The following is a 14,664-nucleotide window of genomic DNA, read 5'->3' on the forward strand; positions in this document are numbered from 1 at the left end:
AAGGCTTGGAACAAATTCTTATTCACTCTAATGTCTAGCAGGTAGGATACGTCACCATAATTTTGGTAAAACAATTGCTTGATTCCTTCATTCCAACTAGCCCAAATGTCTCTCAACTCTTGCAGCTCGTTCTGTACTACATTGACGCGAGTGAAATCTTGTAGCTCCGATACATACCCTTCTACCAAGCTATCCCCTCTCTCTGATTGCAGCCTCTCCGACCATGCACGACCGACCGCATTATCCTCGACTTTACTAAGAAATTCATTCTCCATGTCAAATTTTCTAACTTAGTAATTGAATACGGATTAACGCCTCTTTTAGTATGCAATGTTATGCAAAAAAGAAAAAACAAAACAAAACACCGGTTAGTGTCAAATAATAGCGATAGAATGTAAGCACATAAACGATAATTATGACGCATATACGGGTAAGGACTAAGGCTTGACGCGGTTTCATCCAAAGATGGTTCCTAAGGTTTATTATATGCAGTTTAGTTCTAGAGATAAGGTACCCGAACCAGCAGATTCCTCAATCCTCACCCATTATAGGCTCATATAGATCGAGTTCGGTTCAGGGGGATACATTTCCCTATGACCATGCGGAGATGAAAATCTCACTAAATCATAGGTACGGATGTACCCCGGAAGCAATCCACTAGCCCATGCGGAGGTGAAAACCTCACGAAAGCATAGTTTCTTACTCCCACTTAGAAGGTGTGACCACAGTGGTTATGCAATGAAATGCAGTGTTCTTTTATAAGACCCGTACTAAAACAATCACACAATCAAATGCAATCAAAAGATACATAATTTTTAAAGCAAATTTTTAGTTTTCGACAAAAAGACAGTAAATAATTGATTTTTATGGCTCGAATCTCAAATGTCCCCAGTGGAGTCACCAAGCTGTCGAAACCATTCCTCGATTTAAAAATTTTAAATTTTAAAAAAAGGGGTAATCGACTTTTGAAAAACAAATGCATGGAGTCGCCACCGATCTTTTGTTTTGGTGTGATCGGATCACCTAAAAATTTGGTTATTTTAATAAAACATTTATGATTTACTAAAACAACAATTTTGGTCTACAAAAATTTTAGAAAAAGGGCTCGGGAGTCAGTTACGCATAAGGAAGGATTAGCACCCTCACTACGCCCAAAATTGGTACCAAATCGATTAAGTACTGTCCTTATGTCTAAAATTAAAAATGTTTTTGAAATGTGGCTTTTTTTAATAAAAGTTGAATAACCCGAGTTAATTATCAAAAATCTTCTTGTTTCGATGTCCGGAAATTTATAATTCGAAAATCACGAAAGGATGCTCAACTATTTAGTCCAACGAAAAATCGAAACCCAGCACAGTAGGGCACGATTCTTCGAATTCCCAAACATTGATCATTGCCTCACTTTGGAAAATACGAGTGAAATTCCGGAGAGATATTTGATTATTTCGGTCAGACGGGAGATTGCAACCCAGCACGATAGGGCACTATTCCCCGAACTGCCCAAACATCAAACACTTCTTTCGTTTTAAAGGGTTTTTAGAAAACGTAGATGAAACTTCAAAGGGATCTTCGATTGCTTAGAATAAATGAAAAAGCGCAACCCAATACGATAGGGCACGATTCTCAAATATCCAATCATCGAACATCCTTTGTTTTGAAAGGTTTTTAATAAGCATGGGTGAAAACCTAAAGGAATATTCGATTGTTTTTGAGCAAACGAGAAATCACAACCCAGCATGATAAGGTATGATTCTCGAATCATCAAACACCGAGTATTGCCTTTATTTGCAAAAAATCTTATTTCGAGGTAACAACATGTCATACCCGGTAAGTTAGGGCACCACACCTCGTATCTCCAAAAATAAACATTTTTTTAAACTCACATTGTGATTAAAAGGAATATTCCATTATTTAGGTTAAATAAGAAAAATCGAAACCTAGTAAGTTAGGGTACGATTATCTCGAATCACCTAATACGGAATATTACTTTTATGAAAGAATTGTTTTAATATATTGAGTAAGAAAAATAACCTGATTTATAGTAAAACATAAAAGCAAATTATAATATTAATATGAATAATAACATAATAGGTGCGACAGTGTCAAAAACGATAACATGAGTAATTATAAAAGATGAACTAATAGCAAGACTGGTAATATGTAAATATAAACAAATGCATGAGGAAAATGAAATGATCGAAGACATAAGCAAATTAACGAATAAATGAAAATGAATAAAATATGGAACAACAAAAATGGCAATGACAATGAAAATAATAATGATAATAATAATAATAATAATATAACGTAGAAAATAATGATAATAATATATGAATAAAGAAAAAAAATATACATACATATACCAAAAACATATTCATAATAATAGTATTGAATATTAAAAGTATATATATAATAGAGACAAAAATATATGCATAATGTAGTATTGAAAGTATTTACATGGGATAATATATAAAAAAACATATGAATAATGTGATATTAAAAATATATACATAAAAATATAATAAATATATATATAATATAATATATATATAATATAGTATTAAAAATATATATAATACATACACATTAGAAAAAATAATAATGTTACAAAACAATTATTAATAATACTTCATAAATATATACATACATATATATATGTTAAAAATAAGTACATATTAATATTAAGATGATGATAATATTAAAATAACCATTGATAACTTTACATATAAATATATATACATATAAGTATGATAATAGTAATTATAATACTAATACTAATAATAAATACAATAATAGTAGTAAAAATAAACACAATAATAATCATGAAATAATATAAATAATGTGTACATGAAAAATAATAATGATATGATAAAAAAAACGATACGATATAATAATAACGTAAAGAAAATAAAATAATAATATTTATAATAAAAGAAAATAAAAGAGTGTATTTAAAAGCATATATATAGTATTATTGGAACTAATATTAAAAATTAAAGTAGCAAAGATAATATAAAAATCAACTTAAATTAAAAAAGAGACTAAATTCGAATTAAAGACGAAGTTTTGGGGCAAATTTAAAAATAAAAAAAAGAAAAGGGCCTATTTAAATGCGCGTGAAACAACAGAGGGCCTAAAGTGCAATAACTCCCTTTATAAAATGCACAGCATCAGCTAGGATTAAATTGAAAATTGCGACAAATTTTGGTGCCAAATTAAAAATAAAAAATAATTTAATTGCAAAGTAATAAAAAGCAGAGGGGCTAAACGCGCAAATAGCCCCTCCAATGAAAACACGCGGATCCTGAAGTTGGAGCGGGTCGGGTCGCGGGTCGGCCATGGGTTAATAGCCAAAACGACGTCGTTTTGGCATTAGTGGCTTAAACCCAAAACGACGTCGTTTTGATGGGGCTATATAAGTCAAAATTCCTAAAAAAAAAGCTCATTTTTCCCATTTCATAAAAAAAAACTAACCCCTTTCTCTCAAACTCTCTCAAGGCCTTCTCCCTCCGACCAAACTCCGGCTCCGTCCGCCGCCATCCGTCGCCGTCGGCCACCGTCGCCGGCCACCGCGCACGGTGGCCGGAAATTTCAAAAAGGTTTTTATATATATATATATTTCTTATATATATACCTTGATATATTTTAATACATGAATGAGAAGAGATGGATTCGAATAATAAAATAAAAAAGAAAAAAAAGAAAAGAAAAAACCTTAAGCCGGTTTGCACTTCTTCTTTTTTTGATGGCTTTGTTATTATATTTTTTTTTTGTATTGCTTGCTGTTTTTTTTTAAGAAAAATCTTCAGAGAGATTACACTTTTTTTTCTTCAATCTCTTCTTTTTTTTTATTTCTCCCCCCAAAAAAAATCTCTCTCCTCCCTTTTACAATATTCTTGTTTTTGTACTAAAACAATCCGGGATTTCAGGCTTTATAGCCGAAATACCATGGATTTGCTATTATCTATTTCCTTGTTCTCTTGGTTCTTTTCTGCCCCTTTTTGTTTTTTCTTTTTTGTTTCTTTGTGTTTTGTCTGCTACTGTTTGTGTTTTGTTTTGGTTCTCTGTTATTGTTTTGCAGGTGATGGGACGATGGGATGGGGTGGCCAAGGCTAAGGGGCATGCGGCGGCTGAAAGTCTTGATACCTAAGGTTGGTTGCTGAAAAATTTTAGGATAGTGGGCTAGTTGGGCTTTTAGGGTTTTAATTTTTTTTGGGCTGTAATTGAGTTGGTAGCTTTGTTTGTAAATGGACTTTTAATTTGGGCTATTTTATTTGTGGTTATTTGCCCAGACCAAAATTGGCTACTACATCTTTATTATTATTATTATTATTAAAATAAATTTATTATAAGTTCTGATAATATTTATTCTTTTTTGACACAATGCTTAAAACTACTCATAATCTATCCCCAACCCATAAATAGCAGTATAATTTACTTTAACGTAGTCGGACTCATGTCCTTTTGCATTAACAACAATTCCCATGCTAGTCATGTTAAGACTTTATCGGCATGTAATTAATTATTAATAACTGACAGATTTGGTGAATATCCAGAAATCGAAATGGGAAATTAGGGAAAATTGTGTATATGGAGCAGCAGCGGTTTCGAGGATGAAAGACTAGTCTGCTGACATGTTTATTTTTCTCGTGTAATTCAGCATTTTAGATTTTATTCTTCTTGGTACTTCAAAATGTATATTTTAAATAGAATGGTTATCTGAGTTTTTAAATTCGAAAAACATAATTGGAAGTTTACAATATCTATCGTTAATCAGAATACTGCTACTGGTCTGGTACGTCTCAGAACTGACTTTTGATCCATTTTTATTAACAGTTTACTAGAGACGTATGATTAATACAATTTTATTCATACTGAATTTGCATGTTTAACTGCTAAGATTTATTCATCTGCTTCTGTGACAAGCATGTTCTACTCTCCGCTCCTGTAGCACGTTCTATCCTTTCTTTTTTTTAATTGGATTCTCTGAGATTGCCTATGGAGGTGACATATCAGCCTTCACTATCGATGACGAGATGAGGAACCATGGCAAGTTAACCTACGTGAAGAGACCACTACTTTTGCTTATGAAAACTTTGTAGTGACAATGCAGTTTGGGAATTTTATTGGATGGTTTGTGGGTCACAATGCGAAACCCGTATTGGGAGGCTTTAAGGGATTCATGCTATTGGATGCGCGAAACCCTGTGAAGAGAATGAAAAAATTGTCCTATCATACAATAGCCGTCGGTTTAAGTAAGAAGGACTTACACTTTTCGGACATGTAGAAAGGTTTTGTCCCCATCGTGTTATTATGATGAAAAAGAGATGGTGATGGAGTTGGGAATTTATCTAAAAGCAAATAAACATGTTGAAGGATTAGATTACTCATGTAGTTTTTTTTTTTTAATTGTAAAACAAACTATATGCGAGTAAGATGGTTACAATCAGAAAGAAGTGCAGATTTCAAAATGACTTTGAAATGAGTTCTCTTTGCCTCTGTTGGACATCTAGTATATATGAAAAACTTAGAAAATTAGATATCTAAATTATGTAAATTTCCTCATTTAAGTACTTAAAAGTTTTTTTTTGGTCAAAGTAGATATCTAAAGTTTTTATTTTATTACCAATTGAATTATCAACGGTTAACTCTTCAAAAATGAATAAAAAATAAAAGAACAAATTTTATTTTTCTGGATTTTCTTTGTCACCATCTGAAATCTGCTTCATAAATCAAGAACAGAAATCATCATTCTTTTCTGAGTTTTCTTCATCACAAACAATTCATGCGCACCCTCAATAATAGCAATAATCGAAAAACACAAATCATAAAAATGTATCGAAACCCACAATAAAGCCACAATCCCAAAAGCCCAAACTATTGATCAAACCCAAAATTGCCTCCTTTTCACAGATACATGTGTAACACATTCTTAATTTCAAAAACAAAATTGTAAAACACATTCTTTAAGGAAAAAACAAAAGACGAAAGATGTGAAACAAGGGGTTAGCAAGTGAGATGTTTTCAAACAAATACGTTCCTAACAAGGGAAGGCTTCATCTTTTCTTTTTCTTAATTACAATTCAAAATCATTATTTTAAGTTTGATATGAGAAGGAAGATAAACGTTGATGAAAATTTCTGGTAAATGAGAAATGTTTGTAAAGCTTGTAAGAAATCTAGCAAAAGTAGAATTTTTTTTTAGTTTAAATCATATATATTGAAAATTTTTACACTTATATATTTCTTATTTTAATTTTTTATAGTTTATATATTTTTAAATTTACAGGATCCAACAAAAATTGAAATAATATGTAAATGATGATCGCTAATTTTTTTAGAATAAGGATCAAATTCACATTATACCAAATCGTTAAAAACTAAATTTATTATTATATTAATTTTATAACAATCGCCTCATTTCACCACAACAAAATTAATGAATCTTAAATCTTTGTATAAATTAGAAATTCACCCATTTATGAAAAAGAAAGGAATTTCACCCTTATTTATTTACTCCCATACTATATATTTTCTTTCAACCTTCATACAAGTTTTCTACATTAAAAAAAAGTCTAGCACTAAACATTTTTGGGAAAAAAAAGTGCAATAGCTGGTTATGATGGTGAGACATTTAAAAAATAAATTTAATTGAAAAACAAAATAATAAAAACAACAGGCCAACGACTGTTGACATTTAAATTTGACATCTCCCACTAACTAATCTCTTGTTTAAAGTATATTATAACAAAACAGTGGTTATAATGTTGAATTGAAAAGAGCCCTTACTTGGCTCTTTTCAACCCTGCCCATGACTCACTTGATTAAACAACCCAAAGTTATATATAATGACAAAAACAAGTCATTCCCTATTCAAGTTTACACCTTTGATTTGCTTCTGAAAATACACCCTATGAGGAGCTTTGGCCGTCTAATTTTATATTAATAAAGTAATTGATAAAGATATGCAGGATCCTATTTTTCTCTCCCTCATCTCTTTTTTAGGCACAAGAAAACAATTTTAAAAAGCATTACTCTACATCTTCATGTACCAACTATATCAGTTTATCTAAGTCCAGGTGCCTGTATGTGTGTGTGTGTGTGCATATATATATATATAATAGTGGTAAAGATGAATCGCTTTAAAGATGGGGGGGGGAGGGGAGGAGTGGGAACCTTTTCTGAGTCAATTTTGATCATGATAGAAAATTTGGAACTGGTGGAAAACAGGCCCCCCATTGTTGGTTTAAACAAGTCAAAAAATACAACTTAAATATGGTAAGCTGATTCGGATTAAAAATGCCAGTTCCTGTGTGCATTGCCTTCTCTCTTTTCAACATTTGAACACCCAGTTCAAAAACTTAATGCTTTTTTTTTCTTTATTAATTAAAAGCACTGGGGTTCTTGAGTTTTCTTGGTGCCAGGCTGCCAACTATTATGGTCAAATTGGTATGAAAATAATAATTTTGCTAGCAGGGCCAAACCAATATAAACTAAGCTGCCTTTCACATTTGGTTAATCGGTTAGGAGTTGGGGTGTGTTGGTGATAGGGAGTGTGTCAGGGGCGGGGGGAGTAACTCTTAGTTTACAGTAATGATGGATGGATGGGTAAGATCCAAGCAACAACCCTGAAGCACAAACACCTGATAAATTTGCTCCCTCTTGGAAGGTCATCTGGATGGGAATCAGATTATAAATAATATTAAGTCAAAGGTTAAAAGCGATCGCCGTCTCCAAAATTGACCATCCTGATCCGTACAAACAACAAGTTGATTTATTATTATTCACATTGGAATAGCACAAAGCCCTTCTTTGCTCGGCCCTCTATGCGGGGACCATCCGCCCATGGGAACACCCCTATGAAATAAATCCATCATTCCAGTATCTCCTGCAAAAACAATTGCTACATCGTACAAGCTATAGGACCATTTTCTAGGGAACAATCACGTCTCAAAAACTAGAGGCATTTTTTAATGTATCAAACAGGGTAGTAATAGTATGGGGTTACTCTCTCTCTCTGCCTTTGTTTCTTTAAAAAAAAAAAGGGGAAATTATGGGCAATAATGGACTCAACTGTTGCACATCATGGGTTTGTGGCTGTAAGCCTGAAGCACTGTCAATTGTGATGCAAAAGGGTTTTATATTAAGGGGTTAGGAGTTATTTAATATGTTAAGGCAGAGATGATTTGTTGGAAGCAGGGAGGATTCAATTTATAAAAAAAAAATAGAAAAAGACATGGACTACTTAATACTATTAAAATGGATTTCCTCGAAAACCCAAATCTAACTATGTTTTTTAGTTTTGAGACACATAACCGTAGTCCCTGAAATAGATCAGAGTGAAAGCTGTTTAATCAAATGGGATCACTAAGTGAGTTGGTTTTGTGGAAGGGAAGTGACTTCTTTTCCTACAATAATTGGAGCTTCTGCTGCCTAGTTTATTTGAGTTTTAAAGACCCAATGATGGGTTCAAATCTAGTGGCACCTTTCTTTACACGTATGAAGGAGCCAGAGAGAGAGATTTTCACGGCTTGAAAGCATAATGTTGGATGTCCCCATTAAAAATCCATGTCCATGTCCATGTCTATTGTCTATGTCTATGTCCATATCTTGTTAAAATGAAAGCACTTCAAGTGGATTCCAACTCCTCTTCAACCATGGGTTCCCCCTCTTCACCTGGTAGTGGGCATCCTTTTCACCACCTAACCTTTCTGAAAAAAATGTAACCCATTGAATATAAAAGATCAATTAGATCCCATTATAAAAATCAATACTACTTGAAGATTCCTTTTTAATATTTCAAGGTGGGTTCTCTCAAATCCAAGTGCCCAATAGTTTGGCTCTATGCTTGTTGCTGTGCAATGGCCTTCTTCCCCCCATATCTTCACTCCCTAATATCTTAAGCATGCACAGATCTCATCCCCATTATTATTTTTATTTTTATGTTTTTAAAGATCACTTATAAGCTCCATTATCCAATTAGATTATGCTTCTGCTTTAAAAAGCAAAAGCTCTCTGCTTTTATCTGTACTTTTAATATCTACTTAAAGATACAACAATTGTATTTTATACATCTCCTTGTACCCTGTTTTGGTGCCAATTCTACTTTGAATTTTTTTTTTAAGAAAAAAAATATTGTTGCAGTGTTATTATTAGTTTGCTGTCCAAAACAGGATTATTAATATATATAATATTCATGACAGATGGGTGCAATAAGTTATATGGAGGTTGGAAGTTACAAGAATCTTTGGGATGGTAATATAAATATTAATTAATGACTTGAACATCAATTATGAATAATTACAACCATATGCTTATGGATAATTAAGAGTATATCTAAATGAACTTACTATTTTCCTTTCTAATCTGTCATTGATCTTATCTTGCTCCATAAGATGATGAAGTACCTTAAAAGGATAGATCACATTGGCCAGGGAGATTATGATATTTTTCATAGCTATTATTACCCATGATTGAGCTTTTGATTAAGATTTGAGCAATTGGCAAAATGTCTAATTCCTGGCTAGGTAATGGATAATTGAAACTTGGAGGAAATGGTTAAAATAGGATTAAAATTAGAAATGTTCAAAGTAAAATCAATCCCTTTCTCTTTTAATTGAGTTTTCAAGAGACCCATCAAAGTTTTGTTTGTATGTGGTCATCTTACCATCAAAACGTGTAATTATTCAATGATTAAAGGGTTCCCATTCTTTAGAATCCAATTAAGTCACAAATGAGAATAATTGCAAGGTGAGTGCCATACGTACGATTTTGTCATAAATTGGATATAGGGGGGGGAACTTTATGGTACTCCCATTTACAAATGGGGTTTGCATATAAAGATAAACTCGTCCTGAAGTGGGAAAAAATTGCACATGAAATTGAGAGGCAAAAAGGACTAGATGTGCTTGCAATATTACAGTACTATTTATATGATGCTTGCTTTAGCCATATAAGGAAAATTATATTTTTCTCGAGCAAATGAGTAGAGCCATTGATTGATGCATTTTGCTCAAAAAAGAGTGTAAACATCAACAACTTGGATACATTAATTATTAGCCATTAGAAAAATGATTGGTCCTTCGATCCACCCATTCTAAAGACACTTCCTAGGCTTCTTTACTCAATTATAATACCCTCCTGCCTAAATATTCAAACCTCATTGCTACAGAATATACGTAATAATGTCTCATTAGAGCAGATTTTTGTCTGGCTCCCAAGGTATCTTTACAACTTGTTAAAGAGATGCTCACCTCCCAATAATTTTTGTGTAATCCAACATAGGGTTCTAATGAATGTGGGGCACCCAACTTAAACAGCATCCCCCATTTCATGAATTTCTATTATATGTACCTATGGGGATTCTATATTTAGTGTACATATTCCATTCCATTTGTTGATGTGATGGGAATTTGTTTTACTATTCAATTTTTAAACCAAAACTTGTATTAATAAAGATTAAAAATAGAAAATGATGGCCAGGAAATGCATAAAACTAGTTTAAGGAATTATTATTGTTATTGGGTTCCATTTGCATGAACTTATTCAGGAAAACTACAAATCTAAAAACTGTAATATGTTTGAGTTTGCTATCCTTTCTCCCAAGCAATATACAAATCACGATCATGTGCGTTAAAGATGAAGCTGACAGTTGCAAATATTTACTAGCAAAAAAAGCCATGGAAAAATGCAAATCTATCAGTTAATTTAATTAGCTCTTTCTAATTAATTAAACAAACTTAATTTGTTTAATATAGTAACCACATGGAACAAGTCCCCAATCGAAAAAAGAGGGCATAGTTTCCTAATTAAAAACTAAGAAGGTAACATGTCAAGGGTTTTTTTTTCTTGAGAGCTCCGTTCAATTTAAAGTCAAAACAAGTTCAACTTTAGAAAACAAAATTCTTCTAATCACAAGACTCGCCTTCTTTTGGTGATGGGTTATGAATGTAGCATAGCTTGTTGGAATAGAAAATTAATAATTATAATAAAGTTGCATCGATGTATATAAATAAAAGCTTTTGATTGTACTTGGTTGTTGCTCAAAGAAGGAAAAACAACCAATGGATTTGTAGATTCTGAATGTTTGTTTGCTTCAGATCAAACCTGACATTAGGGTCAATTTTTATTTTTATAAGAACGTGAACTGCTAGCATTAATCTGTTAGTTTACAATTATATATCAGGTTCTATCTGGGAAGACAAATTACAATGGCAGATGCAGGTGACTGCATCAACACGTGTTAGCATCATCAAACTTATACCATTTTTTTTTCTCATTTTTATGGTCAACATATCTGAGAGTATCTCATAAACAAATGGCTATAAGCAAAAAAAAAAAAAAAGAGGAGGAGAGAAATAATTCAAAGATTTTCCAAAATTATGGAATTCTTCTTGGGGCTCATGTTTTTCAATCACAGCCTGTTGAAGATGATGGTAGATAATTACAATTGGAAATTACTCTCTTTAAAACGAGAAAATTACATAATAATAATTAATTCCTTCCACCCTTTTCTAGGGTGGGATATATCTAAGCACATTTAGCTGCTCTTTGTGACATTTTTTTCCAGTCCACCAAACGCTTCAAAAACTCCTTAACCTGTAAAATTATAGTAAAAAGGAATAAAGACACCTTTAAAAGTTAGCCCAAAATTAATGTTAGAAAATAGCAAAAATGCAAGCAGCTAAGATTAGTAAAATTGCCTCAGATGGTTCTTGGAGAGAATATGAAGCATTTGTTTCTTTAGGTAGTTTGGACACAAGAATCCCAAACCCTTGCCCTCTCTCACGTAAAACCTGTTCATAAATAAACAATGTCTTTAATTTACTTACAAACTCAATATTATAACATCTAATTTATATAATTAAATCCAACCTTAAAAGCATCTTCGTCGGATCGATCGTCGCCAATGTACACCGGTAAAACATTAGTTGAATTCGCATATCCTAAAAACACAAATTAAATTTCTTTTAGTAAAATTGAAATGATTCCTAGTAAAAAAGACCGAGGTTGAAAATGATGAGTATAGAAATCACCTAGGGACTCCAACAAAAATTCTAGGGCTCTTCCTTTGTCCCATTTGATGGTGGGTCGGATCTCTAAGACCTTCCTCCCTTGAGTTAGTTTAAGCTTAGGGTAGTGGTTGAGCACCGATCTAACTTGTTCCGCTAGTGCAGCCCAACTCTGCCAATCACACCAACCATGATATTAGCCTTCCAATATGAATATAAACATCAACTTTCAAATGTATAAATCTTCCGTCTAAGGCACTTTTTTAAGTAAGATATAAAGAGTATAGCTTTACAGTTTACACGGGAAAAGAAGACAAAAGTTGGGTTTGGTTTGTACCTTTTCATCAACACAACGAAAATGTACGGAGACACAAAACTTGTTGTTTTCCACTTTGGTTCCTGGAATGGATTTTGTTTTCTCCACCAAGTCTTTGTAAACCTGAAAATTTAAAAGGGAAAAAAGAAAGAGAGAGCTATAAATTTTTTTTCCTGAATATGGGTTTTTTCTTTTTAACTTTTCCAAGTGAAGAAGATGGTGGGAGACAGGAAACCTCATCAATCATGGGCAAGAATTCACTTGCAGCCTGGAAAAGAACTCCCTGGTTACCCTGAATACCACACAACCAAAAAAGTTGACAGTAGAAATGAAAATTAGAAGCATCCAAGGAAAGAAAGAAGAAAAAAAAAGTGTGTTTCACTGGTGCTGAAAAAGAAAAAAGAAAAAAAGTACAATAGGTGAAATTGCACAAGTACACTGATGCTCTTACTTTCTTGTATTTGCAACTTTTAGATGGTCCCTTGATGTCCATACCATGGCTACCAGCATAATAAAGTCCAGCTAGTTTCACAAAGCTGTAAACCTGTAAAATCCGATCATCAAAAACCAATCCAATCCAACATGTAAATATAGAAAAAGTATATCGACTGTAAGATAATGGTACAGTAATGTACCTTGTCTCTGCACCTTCCGGTCACGATTGCTGTTGGAAAATATCTTGCAACATCTCTTACAGTTGCTCTCATCTGATTAGAGACGAAGAAGGGAATTAGTAGGAGTTTTATAGGCTGATGATAAACATGAATAGGGAATAAGAAGAAATTAACCTCTTTGGGCATGAAAGCTTGATCCGGGTCTTCAACAATCGGAGAGAGTGTGCCGTCGTAATCCAGAAACATCACAATTTGTTTTCCCTTAGAAGCGGCTACTATTTGCTCAAACATGCTCAAAGCCGAGGGATGGTGAACCTAATAGATAACAAAACAACGAAACAAAGGGGTGGTTAATCATTAATGCTCAGAAGCTGAAGAAGTGGGAAGTAATGATGGTTGATGGAGAAATGGAACCTACGATCCAGGAACTAGTGTCGTCAGTTTCAGGTAAGGAAGCAGTAGTAGAGGACTTGATACGGGTTGGTGAAGAAGCTCTCATGGAATCCACCCAGGCACTGATTTTAGCGCCCCCATTTTCAGCTTCAAACCTCTTCATCAATAGCATCTTAAGGTCTTGCGGTGAAAAGGACTTGGGTACTGGCAGGGATGATCGAGGCAACACATTGCTAACACCCCGCGATATCACATCAAGAACCACCACATTTTGTTGGTTAGTCATTGTTTTTCTTAGTTCCTTGTTGCTTTATCTTCTGCCTATTTTCAGAGAAACCAAAATAGGAAAAACTTTTAGACTGGGATATAGCCAATAAAACAAAACACACACGCTTTAAAATCTTATTTCAATGCCTAGCTTCGATACCTGAAGAGAGTATAGAAAGAAACAGAGTATCAAAAGAGCAGAGAAGATGGCAATGTGAGATCTTAGGACTACAAAGACACCCAATGGTAGGTTTTAAATAAGCAAAGGCTTAGAGAGAGAGAGAGAGAGAGAGAGAGAGAGAGAGAGGGAGAGAAGGAGAACAAAAATAAAACAAATAAAAAAAAAGAAGAAGAAGAAAATATACAGGAAAGAAAAGGCGAAAATCACAGAAGCGCACTAACACACAACAAGTCGCAAAAAGACTGGGGTTAGTCTAGTCAATTAATAAACTTTGGTTTAACACTAAGAGACGAAACAACCATTACTTTCCTGGCCATGTGTACTTTTCGACCCCAGCAATATATCTCTTCCACCCCTTCCTCTCTTCTTTTGAACTCAGGGACCACCCATCTGATACCTTGGAATATTTCACCCCTTACCCCCAAAAATAAGGTTTTTTTACCACCAACTTGTGTTGCCAAATCGTAAAATTTGTACTTAAAATTCATTAGCCATCAATACATTCGTCCGGAAGGTTCAAGGATTGAACAGTCTTATTCCATTTATACTATTTGCTTATGAGCTTTGGCATTACGAAAAAAAGAAGGTAAGATTGTATTGGTATTGGTAGCACCCTATCTATTTTCCATTCATTTGTAAACGTTGTAAAGGTTCATTAATTACTTTTTGTTATGATTAAGGTATTTTTCATTTACATTTTACGGTTTAATTTTTTGGGGATTTGTGATTATTTTTTCAACAATGGTATCTTCAGAATTTAAACTCAAGCTCTTTTCCTGAAGTGTTATAGAGTATGCCTCGCATTTCAGCATAAAAAGTTTGTGACCTTGCAATGAGGAGGAGCTCTCCGTCCTAACGAGTAGTCGATGTCACGACGAGAAAA

At 33.3% G+C, this 14,664-nt stretch overlaps 1 protein-coding gene and 1 long non-coding RNA gene across 4 annotated transcripts; one reads left to right on the plus strand and one right to left on the minus strand.

Annotated features, from left to right (window-relative positions):
- Nucleotides 1–3,444: 3,444 nt before the first annotated feature.
- On the plus strand, nt 3,445–4,786 carry LOC121229492 (uncharacterized). Of its 2 annotated transcripts, XR_005927276.1 has the most exons (3): nt 3,463–3,599; nt 4,082–4,151; nt 4,557–4,786. It is a non-coding gene; the product is annotated as an uncharacterized lncRNA (long non-coding RNA). The 2 variants fall into 2 exon arrangements; XR_005927275.1 differs by lacking the exon at nt 4,557–4,786 and having other exon boundaries at nt 3,445–3,599; nt 4,082–4,362.
- A 6,571-nt stretch (nt 4,787–11,357) lies between these two features.
- On the minus strand, nt 11,358–13,960 carry LOC107957739 (probable trehalose-phosphate phosphatase D). 2 transcript variants are annotated; one of them, XM_016893308.2, is made up of 11 exons: nt 13,761–13,960; nt 13,359–13,654; nt 13,115–13,255; nt 12,962–13,033; nt 12,778–12,870; nt 12,562–12,618; nt 12,348–12,449; nt 12,035–12,182; nt 11,874–11,944; nt 11,702–11,794; nt 11,358–11,597 (listed from the first exon to the last, which is right to left on the minus strand). In XM_016893308.2, exons 2-11 carry the CDS (start codon nt 13,617–13,619, stop codon nt 11,529–11,531), a joined length of 1,107 nt encoding a protein of 368 aa, XP_016748797.2. In that variant the 5' UTR covers nt 13,620–13,654; nt 13,761–13,960; the 3' UTR covers nt 11,358–11,528. The 2 variants fall into 2 exon arrangements, with proteins under 2 accessions (XP_016748797.2, XP_040969933.1); XM_041113999.1 differs by having other exon boundaries at nt 13,359–13,878.
- Nucleotides 13,961–14,664: the final 704 nt, after the last annotated feature.

Source organism: Gossypium hirsutum, chromosome A05 (assembly GCF_007990345.1).
Source record: "Gossypium hirsutum isolate 1008001.06 chromosome A05, Gossypium_hirsutum_v2.1, whole genome shotgun sequence".
Taxonomy (NCBI): Eukaryota; Viridiplantae; Streptophyta; class Magnoliopsida; order Malvales; family Malvaceae; genus Gossypium; species Gossypium hirsutum.

What these genes read in the sequence shown, in the direction of transcription:
- LOC107957739 (XM_016893308.2), bottom strand. Translation starts at nt 13,619, where the DNA reads ATGACTAACCAACAAAATGTGGTGGTTCTTGATGTGATATCGCGGGGT. An exon ending in TCTTGCCCATGATTGATGAG is followed by an intron (nt 12,450 to 12,561) that starts GTTTCCTGTCTC and finishes TTAAATTTTCAG; the next exon opens with GTTTACAAAGACTTGGTGGA. An exon ending in CCGACGAAGATGCTTTTAAG is followed by an intron (nt 11,795 to 11,873) that starts GTTGGATTTAAT and finishes ATTTATGAACAG; the next exon opens with GTTTTACGTGAGAGAGGGCA.